Genomic DNA, 19,910 nt, shown 5'->3' on the forward strand with positions numbered 1-19,910 from the left:
GCAATGGATTCTTGGTATGGATTCTTAATTCCAGGTATTTTTATTGAATTCAGATTCCACCATCTGCCATAGCAGGAGTTGAACCCGCGTCCCCAGAACATTATCTGGGTCTCTGGATTAACAGTCCAGCAATAATATCACTAGGCCATCGCCTCCCCATTGCCATCCAACATTTATGATAGACTGTGGCAGGACTGCAGAACCAATCACTTGATTGTGGAATCACTTTGTACTGTCTGTCACTTCTTGCTAATGAGATTTGGCATGCTGGTAGCCCTGTGTTGTTACTTCACCAGATTGACACCTCATTTGTAGAAGGCCTGTTGCTTCTCCCGGCATGCTTCCTACAGTCTTCATTTGAAGCTGGTCTGATCCTCTGACTTGGTGATGGATAAAAAGATTCTGAAGGTGCTCTGTTGTTTTGTACTGAGGACATGATCTTTAGGGAAAGTCAGATAACAGTCATTTGCCTGTGATCAGACAAAGAATCCTATACTGCCTACCCTGTCATCTTTTAACAAGCTTCATGGTATTGTCAAGATTGGAGCAATGAAAATGCAAAGCTACAAGATCAGTGGAGAAGAACAATTCAGGTCACTAGTATCACAATTCTGATGCTCGCAACATAAATGAGGGAGATGGGTTATTCCTTCTTAGGTAGTTAGTCAGATTGAGAATGAAGGAGTGGAATTTATGCTGAGCCTCAAGGTTGCAGATTCTGTTTAAGGCCAATTTAGTTGCTGTTCTGAGGAGTCCTACAGTGTCTTAAGGACGCCCAGTCTTGAATTGCTCTGTCTCTTTGAAGTCCATCCCATTTAGCACAGCGGTAGCTCCTCACAGCAAATTACAGGGTGTCCTCAATATGAAAACGGCAATTCAACTCCACAAGGACAGTGTGGTAGTCACTTCTACCAGTACCAATACATAGTTTGTGAGGATGAGGGCAATTAAGTTTTTTTTTTAAGAGTAAGTGCCATTTTGCTACCATCTCTAGCGTGCCTGTCCTGGTGGGTCGGGGCATACCTTTACAGCGCATGATCAAAAGAATGGTGTAGGTAACAATGCATAGCTCTATTTGTTTAAATTCGAGGAATAAGTAGAAATCTGATACTTTATTACGTTATAAAATACTGAGGAAATAATGTTGGCCATGTGGCGCTGCAACAAGTTATTCCATGATATTTGCAGCTGTTATGGGAGGAATATGCAAATGTTCAAACCCTCTACTTCATCAGTTGCACCATTGGTATAAATGTGTAATGTACAATATTGTTTATAACATCGGTATAAATTCAGTCACCACAGTGACCAATTGCTTCTGTTTTGTGCTATTATTGAGACTAAAAGAGACTTTCACCATGCTTCTTTAATGAACTCAAAAACAAATTTATTCTTAAGACAACTGCAAATACTGGTTAACATCCATGCTAAAATCCAGAACTAAAAGAGTGTCTCTTAATTCCAAACACTTAACACTTGATTCCAAACACAAAACGACAAATCTCTACAGAAGGGATGTTTTTAGAAAATATAGGACAAAAAATTATTACTTTTGTTGGCCACCAGTCTGAAAACAAAGAATGGAGTGTGATACACGGTCCACCGAGTTTCCTTTTGATAAAATTGAATTGCTGGCTGCTGTAGAGTAATAGAAAATCTTCAGTTTGAATTGGAATTGAGATGGATCTGAGTCTTTGAAAAGTGGCCACAGTTCAGCTTTGCAGGGCTGCAGCAATTTGAGTTTTTCTTCCTTCCATAGAACTGTAAAACTGTAAAACAGAAAAACAGGAAGGGGTTGCATTAGTGTAGAGGCCCCTATAATATGTTTAAAACCAGCATTTCCAGTAAGTAAAGGTCACAAACACTATCTCTTATCCTGCCAAAGGCTTTTTCCAAAGTCAGTTGACTTGTGTAAACTCCAGCACATTAAATTGTCAATTTCAAAGATACCAAATAATAAACCCTTCTCAATTCCGAAAACAGTTTCATATCTTCCAGTTTTCTCATGTGTTGCCAACAAATAGTACTCATTGATGTCATGCATTGCATAATAAATAAATCTTTGGAAATGGAAGTTGAGCCAGAGTTTTGAGTGTTGTTGTGGTAATACTTGTTTTCAAGTCAGAAACCAATTATCCATACAGAAAATAAGCATTTGTTTTGATATGTCCACACCCAATTTTCCCAAACTGGAGAAACCAAAAGAACTACAAATGCTGTAAATCAGGAACAAAAACCAAGTTGCTGGAAAAGCTCAGCAGGTCTGGCAGCATCTGTGAAGGAAAAAACAGTTGAGTTCTGAGGAAGAGTCACCGGACCCAAAACGTTAACCCTGTTTTTCCCTTCATAGATGCTGCCAGACCTGCTGAGCTTTGCCAGCAAATTTGTTTTTGTTCTCAACCTGGAGGTTGTGAACCCTCATAGGAGCCACCAGCTGAAATGTTGGTGTCGCAAGATCAAAGGCAGTGGTTGATGTGGAACTCTAACCAGGCGCTAATAGCTGCATGACCCCTTTAAATCATGCTTTTAAAATAGTGTGTGGGGCCCAGCTGGTCGATCCTTGAAGCCTGATTGTTGTCTTGAAAAATCCAGTGGAAAAATAGATGTTTTTTTATTTAATTCTGTGGATTAAAAAGAGCCATATCAAAGTCCTAAAAGTATTCTATTCTCAAACTTTCATTTCCAATATCAGTTTTGAGACAAATGGTGCTTAAGTCTCTTGGCTAGGTATCCTGTTGATCTTTGAATATTTACATTTAGTTTTTAATGTCCATATTCAGGCACAGTATATGCAAAATGTAAAACTTTAAAAGGGATAGGGATACGTAGCCACTTGGGTACACAAAAGTCAAAGTATGAAAGAAGTAGATAAAAGCATCAAGGCAAAGAAACAATGTTTGAACTGTTCCCTGAAGAGCTGTACATCAGAGTTTATTGCTACCCATAGATTAAAGTCTGTTGCATTATAACTGCGACATTGGTGTGTGCTGGATGGGGAGGAATTTCTTCAACTAAAGGGTGGTGAGTCTGTGAAGCTCATTACCACAGAAGGGTATGGAGGCCAAGTCATTGAGTGTATTTAAGGCGGAGAAAGAGAGGTTCTTGATTAGTAAGGGGATCAAAGGTTATGGGAGAAGACAGGAGAATGAATTTGAATTTGAGAAACATATCAGCTATATTTGAATAGCAGAGTACACTTGATGGACTGAATGGCCTAATCCAGCTCCTACGTGCTATGGTCTTGTGATGGGGAAATTTGTCCAAGTATGTCATATACATTTTTAACAAAGAAAAAAATGAACTTGGCAATTACTGACTTATTAACGTTTTCTCTATCATCAATGGAATGATGGAAGGATGGCTTAAGTGATACTGATCCACCATTTGCTCAGCAAAAGTTAGTTCGGATTCCACCAAAACCAGTTACTCTTGATCTTGATATGGTCTTGATTCAGATACAAATACAATAAACAAAACTGGAGTAGAGGAGAGGGAGTTATTCATCAAAACAATATAATTATTTTTGTTACAGTTTGATGATAAAAATGGGGATGAAGGACAAATTCTTCCAGTGGCTTAGTCAGGTCAAACACGTGATAAGATTTTGGTAATGTTTATAGTACAAACTTTACAACCGCAGGATGTTACTGCAGGAAATTATTAGAGATGTCAGGTCCTTTTACCCAGACTTGTTTCATCACATTCCCTTTGTGAGGAATGGAGTAAGGATCAATGTTGACAATTCTAAAAATTATTCCATTCACGATTTCTGTATTAATGGACTAGATCATATTGATCTATGAGAAGTCTTGGAACAACGCCACAGCTTGGCATCAGACAACAGGCTCTCCTTTTCTGAGAATTCCACTGCCAATTCATACAAGAGCACTACAGTCAGGAAACATCATCAGTTTAATCTCATTGAAACATTAACAAATTTAACTGTGCATGGCAGACTGGATGTAGGGATGATCTTTCCTCTGGCTGAGGATGGAGGTCCGGAACCAAGGGTTATTTGTTTTTGTATTCACTCCTGGGATATGGGTGTCGCTGGCTGGCCACAACTTATTGCCCACCCCTAGTTACCTTCGAGAAGATGGTGGTAAGCTGCTGCCTTGAACTGCTACAGTCCACCTGCTGTAGGTTAACCCACAATGCCTTCAGGGAAGAATTTCCAGGATTTTGACCCAACAACAGTGAAGAACGGCAATATATTTCAAGTCAGGATAATGAGTGGCTTGGAATGGGAATGTGTAGATGGTGTGTTCTCATGTATCTGCTGCCCTTGTTCTTCAAGGTGGAAATGGTCATGGGTTTGGTTCTGAGGATCTTGGGTAAATTTCTGCAGTTTTTCTTGTAAATGCTCACTGCTACTGAGTGTCAGTGATGGAGGGAGTTGAGATGGTGCAGTCAAGTGAGGTGGTTTTTCCTGGATGATGTCAAGCTGCTTGAGTGTTGTTGGAGCTGCACTCATCCAAGCAAGTTGGGAGTATTCCATCACACTTCTGACTTGTGCCTTGTATATGATGGATAGATTTTGGGGAGTCAGGGGGTGAGTTACTTGTCACTGTATTCCTAGCCTCTGAGCTGCCCTGGTAGCCACTGTGTTTATGTGATGACTCCAGTTGAGTTTCTGGTTAGTGATAAGTCCCCACACCATTGAATGTCAAGGGGTGGTGATTAGATTGTCTTTTATTGGAGATGGTCATTGCCTGGCATTTTTGTGGTGTAAATGTTACCTGCCACTTGTCAGCCCAAACCTGGGTATTGTCCAGGTATGTATGTATTTGAACATGGACTGTCTCAGTACCTGCGGATTTGTGAATGGTGCGAAACATTATGCAGCCATGGGTGAATATCCCCACTTCTGACCTTACAACGGATGGAAAGTCATTGATGATGCTGTTAAAAATGGTTGATGATGGGACACTTCCCTGAGGAACTCTGTCAGAGATGTCCTGGAGCTGAGGTGACTGACCTCCAACAATCATAACCATCTTCCTTTGTGACAGGTATGACTTCAGCCATGCTTTCAGAATATAGTGTAAGCTATTTCGGATTGAGATGAGGATGATGTTGAGAGAGTAGGAGTATGGCGTCGAGAGAGAGAATCAGCCAAGATCATGTTGAATAGTGGAGTGGACTTAATGGGCTGAATGATCTATTACTGTTGTTTTCTATGTTTCTGCGTCTTATACCATCCTGTTTAGGTCATTGTTCTTTCACTGTGTTTTCTGTTGAATTTTGTGGATTTCTGTAAATTGTTTCACCATTCCCCAGGCACTAGTGATTTTAAGGAGCAACTAGGAATGCACAATAAATATCTTGCCAATATCTCCACATCTTAAACAAATTAAAAATATTATGTGACAAAAATCTGTTTTCATTCCTTATTGATTTGGTCAGTTTTGAACCTATGCTAATGATTTCTTGAGAAAACTGTTAACAGGATAACTATGCATGAGGAAGGCTATCCAATCCATCTTAGTTCTGCTTTTCAGAATGACCTGAAAGTCTCTCGATTGTAAAATTGAGATGGTTGTTAAATAATTTCAGAGCTTTTCTTGTATTGTCTGACCAAAGCACTCCCAGATTCCACAAATCACATTTGAACTTGTTTTTGCTTTGGTCTAATTCTTGCTATTTATTTGGAAAGAAATTTCCTGATTTACTTTCTCATGCAATTTACAAGTTTATTTATCCTTAAAACTTATCACTGCTCACATTTATTCTCAGGTGAAAGCATCTTGGTAATTCCTTCCTGCACTGCTTCTCATCCTTGAGTGTCTTCATTTTTGTCTTGGTGAATGTATTGATCTGGACTGTATTGATAAAAACAATGAGGCTGCCAGTATTTACCGTTATGGGGTAAATTGAATAATAACTTCCCAATGACATATATATTCAGTTAAATGAGGAAATCCCGATGTTGCAGTCTGATTTACTGTGTTCTCTCACTGACTATTATTAGAGTGGACCTTATGTAGGCTCAGCATTGAAATGACTTAAGTAAAGTTAAGTGCTTATCCACTAATTACCCAAAAATATATTGCTAATACTTGATTCAGCAGTCCACAAATGTGAACTTGTAACGGTATCAAATGGCTTCATCACTGCATCTCAGCTTTTATGTACTGCACTGCTTCTCATGAAACCAGTATTCTATTGGTTTTTAATGTATCTTTCCATTTGAACTGTACCTTTTGTTGCCTTATGAATATGTATTCTGAAGTTTGTCTGTTGTTCCACATTATTTTGCATTTAATATTTAAATATTTAACTAAAATGTACCAATTTGCATTTCCTGACATTAAATCCATCTGATACTGTTTAGCTCATTGTGCCCTCTTACCAATCAATATCTGCTTGCAGTCTTCCTTGTCCTTGGAGAAGACACAAGGTTTGTAACAATTTAGGCATGAGATGTGATGTGTCTCTCTGAAGAGTTTAATTTTTGTTTTTGATTTGTTTTGTGTCATAAAATATTTATCATGTTTATTCATGACTATTTCTTTCAGCCACAATTATAAATGTGATAGGTGTTTGTGCAGTTAAATAAGTTTATTTATGATTGTTGAATTTGGAAAAATAATGAATTCAAATCAATAAATCCAATAGACGGTTTCCATTTTATTGAAATTCAATTATGAATTTAAAGAACTCAAAGTTAAGTAGATTTCATGGAATTTTTAAAATAACTTCAGAACTTTATTTGCAAACATTTTACGAATGGCTTAAAGACACCTTTTTAAAAGAATGATTGTGAACAGATGATGTTTTGTAAAAGCACTTGCGAGGGAGCATTTGAAAGGTTTCCAAATTGTAGTTTCAAAACTGTTCCCTGATATGAATAGGATCTGGTTGTTATTGCTAACCTGTTGGCTTTGTTTTTTTATCAGTATTTTTAATCGTATTTTCTCTCCTGTCTATTTCCCCTTGTTTTTCTTATAGGAATTTCTGAACACCGTGTTTGAGAGGCTAAAACAATTTCTGGAATGTCGTAAGTACTTTATGGCAAATAACAAGATTAAGGTTTACATGCGGAATTATACTACATGAAAAAAATCTTATGTATATACAACAAAAGGATATTGAATTATTTATGAAAAAGGTATTGCTGAAAACACCACATTTTTAAAAAAACTTTTCATCTTGCACTCATTAAGAAATTCATGAGAATACCAATGCAAAGAGGAACAACATTTTATACCGTATGGGAAGAAAGTACTGATTGGCATGTAGATTCTGATTGGTAGAGGCCCTGCCATGGAGAATGAACCATTTCAATGAGGACTAACAGTTAATTACCAAGCTTTATTTAAATTTTAAACCAGGTGGGTTAATTCTAATTGGTCAAGGCATTTCCCTAAGGAATGGATAAGAGAATGGGTGCAGCCTGTTCTGTCAAGCTGAGTGATCACAATGCGTGTACACGTCTTTCTTTCTGCAGCGAACAGGACTTCTATTACGTGCAATTGCACCACTGCAAATGTGACTGATAAGCTTGAGTTGGTTGTCAGCTTTGTTTCCCGCACACTCAGGAATAGTTAGCACATGTTGCCCAGTTGTACAATTGAATCTAATTTTGGACTCTCGGTTTTGAGTTTTGCAACTATGGGATGGTTGGGTGCAGCCAGTGCTTTTCCAGTTGTAAACCGCAGGAGGCACATACTGTTTTATACAATCTGCTAGACTCACGACAATATGGCCTTATATACCTGGCAATGCACTAGCACTGAAATTCACTTACTACATTATTCCTTTGTGAGACAGGCAGAATATCTAATTGGCTTGATGACAACCTGTTGATATGGCGAGCATTATATTGACCGTGTGAGATAGAGACCTTCACCTGTTGCTCAAATTTTTGAAGAACCTTTAAAATGCCATGAACAGGTGCAGAAAATGATCAATGGAGTGCTGGCCTTTATGTCTAGAAGACTGGAGTGTAAGGATGCAGAAATTATGCCACAGCTATGCAGTATTCTCGTTGGTCCCCACTTGGAGTACAATGAACAGATTTGGATACCACACCTTAGGAAGAATACATTGGCTTTGGAGACAATACAACATAGGTTTACAAGAATGATACCTGGACATCAGGGGTTGTGAGGAGAAATAGTACAAGTTAGGCGTGTTTTCTCTAGAATATGCAAAGTTAAGGGGTGATCGGATCTAAGAGAAAGATAGATAAAGTTAAGCTATTTCCACTGGTTGGGGATTCTAGAACTAGGGGGCATGGTCTGAGAATTAGGGCCAGACCATTCAGGAGAGATGTTAAGAAATATTTCTACATACATTGGGTAGTAGATGTTTGGAACTCTTTTCCACAAATGACAGTTGATTAGATCAATTGTTAAATTTAAATCAGATTTTGTTTTATTAAGAAAGGGTATTAAGGGATAGGGGCCAAAGGCGCAAACATGAAATTAGGTCACAGATCAGCCATGATATTATTAAATGGTGGAACAGGCTTGAGGGCTGAAAGGCCTACTCTTATGAAATACCACAGGGCAATTTGAGGTAGATTGGGCACCTTTCCTGATTTATGTGAGTTTATGAATTTCGCGATAGGGATAAGATAAAATACTTGAACAAAATGTGTCTTTGTGAGTAGCACTCAAATTCTACTCCCAGATGATTATTCTGTTTATGAACTTTGCAGCTGTTAACTACAGCCGTGACTAACCTCACTTGTTTCAGAGCAAAGTTTTGTATTAATGCCTTCAGGTGGACTCCTCATAAGGAATGGAGGAACTTTGAGCCTGTTGGGTTTGCTCCACAATTTACTATAATCATGGCTGATTGAGTGCTTTAATGCTTTTTACCTAGATTATCCTCATAACTCTTTAACTTGCTAATAATCAAAAATATATTAACCTGCACTATACTCCCAAAGGCTGAGCAGCTCTGTGTTAGAGAATTCCAAAAGTTCACCGTCTGCTGAGTAAAACAAAATTCTGCTCACCTCGACCCTAGATGGATCCCCCATTTTTAAGTTATGCCTCATGGTTCTGGACACCCCATCCATGAGGAAGCATTTTACCTGCATCTACCCTGTCTATTCCTATTAAATACTTTGTAAGGTTCAATGAGAGATTCTCTCATTCTTCAAAACTCTACAGATTAAGTTGCCCAATCTCAGTTAGGACAGTCTGGCCATCCTGAGAGCAAATCTGGTGTACTCTTCTTGCACTTTGTCAATGGCAGTGATATACTCCTTTAGTTAAGGAGACCAAAACTACACACAAAACTCCAGGTGCAGTCTAACTAAGATCTTATACAATTGAAGAAGGATCACTAGACTTGAAGCATAAACTCTGCTTTTTCTCCACAGATGCTGCCATCCTGCTCAATTTATCCAATTTCTGTTTTTGTTTCAGAATCCCAGCATCTGCAGTTCTTTTTCTTATTTTATCCTATTCAATTGAAACAAGACTTCACTACTCCTGTACTCAAATCCTCTTGTAATTTAGGTTGACGTTCCATTAGCTTTTCTAATAGCATGCTGCATCTGCATGTTAGCCTTCAGTGAGTATTGACAAGGACACTTCGGTCAATTTGCTCATCTACCGTTTCCAACTTCTCACCATTTCAGAAATACTTTGCCCATATATTTTTTCTTATCAATGTGGACAACCCCTTGTTTTTCCACATTACATTCCATCTGCATGCTCTTGCTCAGTTATGAAGCTTTGTGCAGTTCCTCCTGAAAATCTTTTACAGTTTCCTCATAACATATTCCAGCTTGGCTTTATATCACCTGCACATTTGGAAAATTACGTTGAAAATATTACGTGGCCAGGTAATAATATGAACAGATGAGGTCCACCTGATCCTTGTAGTACTCCAGTAAGCCAATACGAGAATGGCCCAGTCATTCCTAAGCTGTGTTTTATGTTTATTAGCCAATCCTTAAACTATTCCAATAGATTACCTTCCAGACCACATGTTTTAATTTTGATAATCAACCTCCTGTGGGGGTATTTATCAAAAACCTTCTGAAAATTCAATTTCTCAAAAAAATTCCATACGCAAATTTATGTTGACTATGCTCAATTAGATCATTTTTATCTAAATGCCCATTTATGATTTGATTCTGGCATTTCCCCTACTTCAGATGTAAGGGTGACAGGTATCATTTCCTGTTTCTTCACTTACTCCTTTCTTAAATAGTGAGGTGACATTATGAATGCAAGTCATAATTGCACAGAAGATTGATATTTATGCCTTTGAGTGTATTGCAGCTTTGTATCCAATCCCTTACCTCCATATCTCTTATTTCTTTCAAGCTCCAATTCTCTATTTCCCTTTAAAATCGTTGGTTCTGCTTCCATTGCCCTTGTCAGCTTTCACTTCCAAATCATTACAACTCTGTTTTTTTTAAAAAAAAATCTTTTTATGTTCCTCTAGTTTTTGTTCAGAGCCTTTCATCTGTATCCCCTAATGGTTCTTGTACGACCAGCTCATGGGAACAGCTTTCGTCTTTGGAGTTCTGAAGATGAGTCACCTTGAGCTTAATGTTAGCTGTTTCGCTTTCTACAGATGCTGTCAGATCTGATTTTCTCAGCACTTTGTGTTTTAATAATTGCTTTTCTTTGTCTGCCATATCAATTGTGCCCATAATATTGTGCACCTGTATCAGCCCTCAAGTTCTTTTGCCCCAAAGAGAACAACATGCATTATGGTTTATACAGTCCATCAACTTGAACTCATTCAAAACTCTGAGCATGTTTCTGACATGTGCCAAGTCTGGTTCACTCATCACAGCTATGTTGCCCTACAATGACTTCCAATCTGGTAATACTTTGATCTTAATTTGTAGTCTTTGCTTTCATTTCCCTTCATGTACCCATTATCTCTTACTCCCTTTAGCCTTACAATCAGTGGTTCCTTGAATTATCTTGTGTGACTTATTCATTTAATTGTGTGGGTCCTTTGAATTTTTTGATCATACAGGCACAATAACTTAAGAGAAACTTACACTTAATAGTGGAAATATCTGTTACAGCACAGCCTTAAGAACTCTGCAGTCCTCCAATTTTGTCCCCTTCCAGGTCCCTTATTCTAATTGCTCCACCATTGATGGGTGGGTCTTTAGCATCCTCTAATTGCCTTACGACCTTTTTTTGTCTTAAGCCATATCTTTGAACAAAGTGTTTGATCACCCATCCTAGTAGTTCAGAATTGATTACATATAGGAATGTTTTATTCCTATACACTGGTAAAGATGGAAAATAAATGAAAGTCATTGGTTGCTGCATTAAATTGTCATGTTTCTGCTCCGAAGTGAAATTCTTTGCATTCGCATTTTTTGGGAAATTGATATGATTTTATTAAACAGAAATCATAAGTAGTAAAAATTGTGAAAATCGGTTTTTTAAGCAACCTTCAATCTTTCAACTTCAGGGTTATCATCACCATTTAAGAAGAGTTAACAGCTTTTTGCTGTATTGCAATATGAGCCAATCAGTTTGCAATGGCCCTGGAGGCAAGTAAAATCGTATTTTTATCCTGATCTTGTTAATTGCAGGAAGGATGGAAGCTGAATCAATCATTTCTGTATCAGGTGTTGAGAGACTGGGGGAGGTGGGTGTATGTGTAGAAAAGTACAGAAAATTAATATGCAGCTAAAGAAGTCTATTAAGAAGAGACATGGACTGTTGGAGTATGGAAAGAGAGACCTAGAGGGAAAATATTTGTAGTACTTGGGAATTGAATTACTGCACTTTGCTGAATCTCCATTTTGAAATACACCAGATGAGTCAGACCATGAGTATGTGCCATTAGCAAGTTTTACTTTTTTTTTTCCTTCATGTCTTCATACATGTGTACAGGGGTTTGGTGAGACCTCATCTGTAGTAATATATCCATAGTATTTTGCTTTTGAGGTTCCTAGTTTTGCGAAATTGCCGCAGTGCTCTTCCTGAATATTTGCATACGAGTCTTGATTACGTTCTCTAATTTTATGCTTTTCAGCTTGTTCATGCACAGCTTATTTATGTCGGGTACATCATCTGTATTGTGGTCAACATCCAAAAGAAATATAATGCGTGACAAAAGTATAATACATTTTCACCATCACTTTTTACATGTGGTGTCCTTAAAAATGCAAAATACAGTTCCCTGGAGTGGCATAGTGGCTCAGCGGTTAGCACTGCTGCCTCCCAGTGCCACAGACCCAGGTTCAACTCCAGCGTCAGGCGACTGTCTGTGTGGAGTTTGCAAATTTTCCCCATGTCTGCGTAGGTTTCCTCTGGGTGCTTCAATTTCCTCCCACAGTCCAAATATGTAGGCAATCAAGCACACCAGCATGTGTGAGTGGGCAGTGCAGGAGACCCATGGTATTCGGCTCTCAAATAGATATACCATTTTTTCAGATGATCCAATGGGCCAAGGAGTGGCAGATGGAGTGAGATAAATATGAGGTGCTGCATTTTGGAAAGGCAAATCAGGGCAAGACTTATACAGTTAATGGTGAGGTTTTGGGGAGTGTTGCTGAACAATGGGACCTTGGAGTGCACATTCGTAGTTCCTTGAAAGTGGAGTCAGAATTAGATAGGATAGCGAAGAAGGCGTTGGTTAGTGCATTGAGTATAGGAGTTGGGAGGTCATGTTGCAGCTGTGCAGGACATTGGTTAGACCACTTTTTGGAGTATTGCATGCAATTCTGGTCTCCCAGCGATAGGAAGGATGTTGTGAAACTTAGTAGCAGATGAGGCCATTTGACTCTTCAAGCTTTCTTCAGCATTTATTAAGACCATGGCTGATCTGGATATAGCCTAAGCTCCACTTTTTTATTACATAGCCCTTTACTCCACTATCTGTCATTTGTGTAACTCATCCTTGAACAAATTTGAAGACTCTGTGTCGACTACATTAGGGCGAAGAGAATTCCACAGACTCACGACCTGTTAAGAGAAAAAGAATTCTCCTAACCTCTGCCTTAAAGACAAACCACTTATTTTAATCTATGTCCCTTAGTTTTATTTCTCCCAACAAGAGTAAACACCCTTCGAATGTCCAGCTATCCACTTCCCTCCTAATTTCATATATTTCGATAAAATTACTTCTTCTTCTAAACTGCAGTTAGTAATGGCCTAATTTCTTTTCCCTTTCTTGGTAAAATAAACCATTCGTCCCGTGAATGAGTTGAGTAAATCTTCACTGAACTGCTTCTAAAGCAACTATTTTATTTCAAATAAGGAGACCAAATCTGTACACAGCACTCCAGAGCTGGTCTCACCAAGGACCGTTACAACTGCTGTAACACGCCCGTATTTTTATAGAAGTGTTTTTATACAAAGTATTGCAGACCGGAAATAAAAACACAACATTCTGGAGAAACCCTGTAGGTCTTGGCAGCATCTGTGTAGAGAGAAACAAAGTTAACAGCTTGAGTACAATATGACTCTAATTTGGAATGACTTCCACGCAGTGAAACACTCCAGATATTAAGTCACTGAGTAGGATGTTGGAAAGAATATTCTGTCGTCATTCAATAGACAGATGGTGTGAAAACTACAGATTGGAGGGTAAGTACATGGGCTACATTTCTAAAAGATTCTGAGAGTCATCCCCTACTCCATCCCAGAGACAAAGTGAGCCATTTGAACTCAAAAAAGATGTTTATATTAGAATAATATAAACTGGGAATCGCTGTAGATCTGTCTTATAATGTTCTCAAACTGCAAAGCTCTCCATGTTTAGACAATTTGCTTGAATGGTTTGGCTGACATAATGCAGCATGGCAGTTAAGCATAGCCTTCTGTAAGACTTTGTTTTCATGGCATATTGTTTTCTGACAAAATTAGTCGCAATTAGAATTTATCATGAGAGACAATAGAAAACATACTAATTATAAAAGTAGTTTCAGCTAGATTCATGGAATTCTGGGATTCATATAAATCTGGATAGATTTTGCATGAACGTAGTAATAGACCACACATTAGAATTCATCTGTATGAAATACATTAATTTTCACCCTAATAAAATATTAAATTTGGCAAGCAGGCTGAAAGTGTATCACATTTAGTCAAGGATTTTTATACAGTTTGGATTGTTGGTTGTCTTCCATAAACTATTTATATTGAGCCATAACAAACTCTAATTTTATATCTTGTGCAATATTAAAGAAATAGTGCAGATGTTAAAACTTATCACTGCACCATTATGAAGCTTTTCTTTATGAGCATGAATTTATGTTTGTTATACTTGAATAGTTTGTGCAAGGCACAGCTCAGTTGGCTTGTCATCTTTGAAATATGCAATCATAATTCAAATGAATGCAATCAGGTGAAAATTAAGATATTTTCCAATTGTACATTTTTGAAAGATGGCTTGAGTGACCAAGGTTTAATATAAAATCTAGCATGTTTTTGTAATATGCTGGTATATTGATGCACTTATGGCCCATTTATGGGCAAATTATCATTAGCTAAGAATAAAACTCCATTAATTTGCTTCAATGAAACGATGCGTAGGTGATTCCCAGATACACTCATTTTTGATTTTGTTCACTTACTGAATCTACTGCTTGATGAAGTGATAAACATATCTTTTTAAGCATGTTGCTAATTTCTGACATAAGGAAGATTAAGAAAGGTAGAAGGAAGAATGAGATCCAATGAGTAGATTTTAGGGTACTCAGAATGAGGCAAACAATCAGTATCTTGTTAGGTCGTAATCTCAAGATAATGTCCTGCATCATCTGCTCATGAAGGGAGGAGGCTAATGTCAAGCAGAATGCCTCAGTTGGAAAGATGGTGTCGGAGGGATTACTTTGGATTCTTGGAATATTGGAGCCTGTGTTGGGAAAGATGGGACTGTACACACTGGCAGGTTGCACCTTGTCAGAGTCAGAACTGATTTTTATTGTGAGGTGGTTAACTGGTGTTGTTTGGTGGTCTTAAACTAACCAGGCAAGGAGGTGGAAATTGGGGGGAATATCAGAGATACTCAAAGATTTGGGAGAGATTTATAGCACGTGAGTAAGTCGTAAGGTGTTAAGTCAAGTCTGACTAACTGTAAACGCCTGGAGTAATTTAAATAAACTGAGTTAACTGTGGATGCAGATGGACACACTGGATTATAATCCAGAAGGCGAACATTGAGACTGCCTTAAAAAAGAACAAGACTGGACAATAAAATCAAACAAAGAACTGAGGATGCTGGAGATCTGACAGGGTAACAGAAATTGCTGGAGACATATAGCACATCTGGCAGTGTGTGTGGGAAGTAAAGGAGAGTTAACGTTTTGAGTATGATAACTGTTCATTTATGCTGAAACTGAAGTTGAGGGTGTCTGGAGTTGGAGGTGGGTGTTGAGCAGATCAATAGAGATGAAGCCCAGAGAGAGAAAGAAGCTGCTGGAAGGAAAACCCTAGCCTGTCTAGTTTTTGTTCATAGCTGAATTGTTCCAGCCTAGACAATATCCTGGTGACTCTCCTCTGCACGTTTCCTAGTGTGATCCCATCCTTCCTACAGTGTGGTGAGCAGATCTGTGCAAAGTTCTCTATGACCATCTGAACACCATATTCCCATGAGCAACTCCATCCAGTCGACTACCGAATGTTATATGCTGCTCTATCATAGCCTCCTTGCTCTTGTATTCATTGCCTTAATTAATAAAGACAAGTGTTTCATGTGCCTTCTGAACAACCTTAGCTACCTATCCTGCTGCCTCCAAAGACCTATGGATGTGCGCACTAGTCTCCCTCTGATCCTCTGTACTTCCAAGGGACTTCATTCAACAGCCCTCTTAAAATAAATCACCTCACACTTTTTAGAATTAAATTCCATTTACAACTGTTCAGTCCATGTGACCAGCTAATCATCTTCATTCTGTAATCTAAGACTTTCCTCCTTTCTGGTTACTACACCTCCAATTTTTGTGTTACCTGCAAACTTAATGTTCCTACCCTCATGTTCATGTTTAATTGTTTAATGTATACAAAAAGGGATCCAGAACTGAACCCTGCAATACACTACTTGACACAGTTACAAGAACACCCTTCAATTATCTCCCTTGATACCTGTCCCAAAGCAAATTTTGGATCCAATTTGCCAAATTGCCCTTGATCCCATCTGTAACGAGTCTGCTATGTCAGACCTTGACGAATGTTGTAACCAAGAATGTTGCTTGCCATTCGTCAGTCCAAGCCTGGATATTGTCCAGATCTTGTTGCATTTGTACATGGGCTGCTTCAGTATCTGAGGATACTACAGAACAGTGTGCAATCATCAGTGAACACCCCCCTCTTCTGACCTTATGATTTATAGAAGGTCATTGATGTTGTGCTGAAAATTGTTGTGCTTCGGACACTACCCCTAGGAACTCCTGAAAAGATGTCCTGGAGCCGAGAAGACTAATCTGCAATAACCACAACCAGCTTCCTTTGTACCAGATATAACTTCACGCAGTGGAGAGTTTGCCCCGGATCCCACTGAATCCAGTTTTGCTACGGCTCCTTGACACCACATTCAGTAAAATACCTTCATGTCAAGGGCTGTCACTATTTCCTCAGCTCTGGAATTCAGCTCTTTTATCAATGTTTGAACTGAGGCTCGAGCTGAGTGGTGCTGGTGGAACCCAAACTGGGTGTCATTGAGGGGGCTGTTGAGTGTTACAGGTCATTGTTGAGCAGCTGCTGTTTGATAGCACTTTGACACCTTCCATGACTTTACTGATGATCGAGAGTAGACTGATGGGGTGGTAATTGGTGGGGTTGGATTTGTTGTACTTTTTGTGCATAGGACATATCTGAGCACTTTTCTACAATGTAGGGTAGGGGCGACTGCTGTAACTGTGTTGGAAGAGTCCATGATATCACTCTTTGTTTTACGCGGGTCCTCTGGTCCTGGGCTTCAGTTTATGCAATTAAAAAGACTTTGTCTTACTCTAGATTTTATGTCTCCTTCCTGACTGTGCAAAGCTTGTTGATCTTTTCTTTGAGGAAAAACCTGAATGTAATCTCAGAGATCTCAGCACCTTCTGTTTGGTTTATACAGCATTTACTGTGATATAATTAAAATGCTGTAGTGTGGACATCTAATTATCTTTGTGATGCCTATAGACGTCTTGCCTGCTAAGTTATTGGACCCTAATGTTGCTGGGGAAAAAAAAGGTAATAAGTTGCAAATCAGCTTTACACTTCTTATAATGAAGTACTGCCAGCTGAGTTGTGAATAGACTTAAGTTGCTGAGCATTTGTTGTAGTCTTGATGAAGGGCGTAAACCGAATGTCCACTTTCTTGCTGCTCAGATGCTGCCTGACCTGCTGTGTTCCACCAGCTCCACACTGTATTGACTTTGTTATAATTTGTTAGTTTGTGACAACAGCATTTTACCTGTACCTATCTATGGGTTTCACAAAGTTGGTGCACTTTAAGATTAATTATGAAATAAACACCCCACAGAAAGCTATGTCTCTCAATTACAGTGCATAAGTGGAATTGACTTCATCGAACAAGAGTCAGTGCTTGTTTCACTGATATACCATTAGCACCTTTCCGGTCGCCTATATGGCAACCAAGACTGCTAGCCTCCGTGTCAGCATGGTGTGGTGCGTAGCTGGGTTTTTCTGGGCTGAGATCTGTTTGAGAGCATTCTGCTCGCCCGTCTGTCAACACCAGCAATCAACAATCTTCTACCAAGCAAGCTGGAGCCAGAGACATATTATTTGATTGGAATACATAATGTGGAGGTGTTGGTGTTGGACTGGGGTGGACTAAGTCAGAAATCACACGACACCAGGTTATAGTCCAACAGGTTTATTTGAAAACACCGCTTTCAGAGCCTCGTTCCATCTTCAGGTGACTAACACCTGAAGGAGTGAGGCTGTGAAAGATTGTGTTTTCAAATAAACCTTTTGGACTATAACCTGGTGCCATGTGATTTCTGACCTTGATTGGAATACCTGGAGAAGCAAAGGTACATGGAATATAAGCCTTAAGGGAATGCTAGGTGATTAGTTCACTTTTGTATGGAATAATTTAATTGACAAATTTGGATTGAATATGTATTTTATTTTGGCTTTTGATTTTGCATTGTTGGTAAGAGAAAGTCAACTATTGCCTTGACAGTAACTGGCAATCGAGTCTTTTTCTAGCACCCTCGCTGTTAATGCAATAAGTGATAGAATTCAGTGGTGACCTCCTTCGTAAATTGTAGATATCTCAGACATTGATCGTTGCTGAAGTTAAGGTAGAAGAACTGCAAGGCAGACACAACCTCATCCAGAGACCACAATTCCTCGTTATTCTGCTCTAAACAGATACTGTTCTTTCACCCATCATCATCACTTCCAAGAGGAATGCTAGTGTCTGGGAGCAACTGGTTTCTGCAGAAGTAGTTAGGTGGGTAAAAGCATACATCTCCTGGACCAGGCAACTTGTAGACAAGTAAAACTTAAACAATTGTAGAGAGCTTCCAAAATACGTAGAATTGCTGTAACCAATGGAAATAAACCAACAGCTAACCTGTAATGACTTGATTATTTTAAATAGTGCTACTTTGGGAGCAGTTGGTGAGGGTTTATTATGCTGCAATATTGTGTTCTGTTTAAGATGTAGGTTGAAGATGGAGATCCAAAATGGCAGCACTGACATTGTATCACAAAATGCCGTGTTTTTTTTTCTGTGTGTTTCAGGTGGATTTTAAGTGTGCATGCACTAACACCTTAAGAAGTGTGGCATTCCCTTTACTTGGTGGCTGAATTCTGCATGCTTGTTGTGAGGATTTCCTGTTGTAGTGTTAAATGTATAATTTTGTACATTTTGAGTTACTCGTCATTTTATCTTTTTTATAGGTAGACAAGTCAACCCAGAGAGCACGTGCAGTGAAAAACTGGAGAAGACTATTATCCTTTTCACTAAAGTGGTAAGCAACTATCGTTTCTTTAAAATCACATTGTTTGGACATGTTGTGAAACACTTCTGTGGCAGTTGGAACTTGAACCCGGACTCTGCACTAGTTCTTTTTAAAGAAAGTTCATCAGTCTTACACTTGACAGTAATTATATTTGAAAACAGCAGAAGATTGAGCAGTAATGAGTTGTAATAAACATTTTGCACCTATCCAAATGTGAACTGATCAGAAGTAACTTCCCAAGAATTTTTTTAAATAGTGAAAATATAAAGCTGAATTTTTGTAGGTGAATATACTCTTGACCTCCACTTGACTAAGTAGAGAAAACCTGCAGAAGGCTGCAGTATAGAAGATTTGATAGTCCTCATGCAGAAATCACAGAAAGGACCCTCACTAGCTTTTACAGATGCACCATAGAAAGCATACTATCTGGGTGCATAAAGACCAGGTACAGCAAATGCTCTGTCCAGGATGGTAAGAAACTACAGAAAGTTGTGTGCACAGCCCAGACCATCACTGAAGCCAACCTACCATCCATGGACTCAATTTACAATTCTCTTTGCCACAAAAATGCTGCCAACATCATCAAAGACCTTTCCCAGCCTTGTAATGCTCTCTGACAACCTCTTCCGTCAGGCAGAAGATACAGAAACTTGAACACATGCACCAATGGGTACAAGAACAGCTTCTTGCCTGCTTTCATCAGACTGAGAAATGGACACTATAACTTCAAATAATGTTGATCTTGTTAATATTGATCTTACTTCGCACACCTCATGTGCAGTGTAATCTGTATGCCTCACTCAGTCTAAGCACCCTTGCTTACTGTGGTCTGCTTGTATTGCTTGCAGTCAAAGCTTTTCACTGTACGTGGGTACACGTGACCACAATAAATCAAATTAAATCAAGTTGGAATCCAAGTTCCGCAGGTAATAGAAAAAGTAAATGGATTGATGGCCTTTATTTAATAGGGAGCAGGGAATGAAAGTAGGCAAGTCTTTGCTAAAACTTTTCCAAGGCAATAGTCAGAAAACTGGAATAC

The 19,910-nt window shown here is 38.8% G+C and overlaps 1 protein-coding gene across 1 annotated transcript in view; it reads left to right on the top strand.

Moving 5' to 3' along the window:
- ipo11 (importin 11) overlaps nucleotides 1-19,910 on the top strand; it is a 310,760-nt gene that overhangs the window by 93,918 nt on the left and 196,932 nt on the right. The window contains exons 8-9 of the mRNA XM_048597668.1: nucleotides 6,952-7,000; nucleotides 18,810-18,880. Coding sequence (XP_048453625.1) covers nucleotides 6,952-7,000; nucleotides 18,810-18,880 — 120 coding nt within the window. The remainder of the gene's footprint in view (nucleotides 1-6,951; nucleotides 7,001-18,809; nucleotides 18,881-19,910) is intronic.

Source organism: Rhincodon typus, chromosome 1 (assembly GCF_021869965.1).
Source record: "Rhincodon typus isolate 14 chromosome 1, sRhiTyp1.1, whole genome shotgun sequence".
Lineage (NCBI taxonomy): Eukaryota > Metazoa > Chordata > Chondrichthyes > Orectolobiformes > Rhincodontidae > Rhincodon > Rhincodon typus.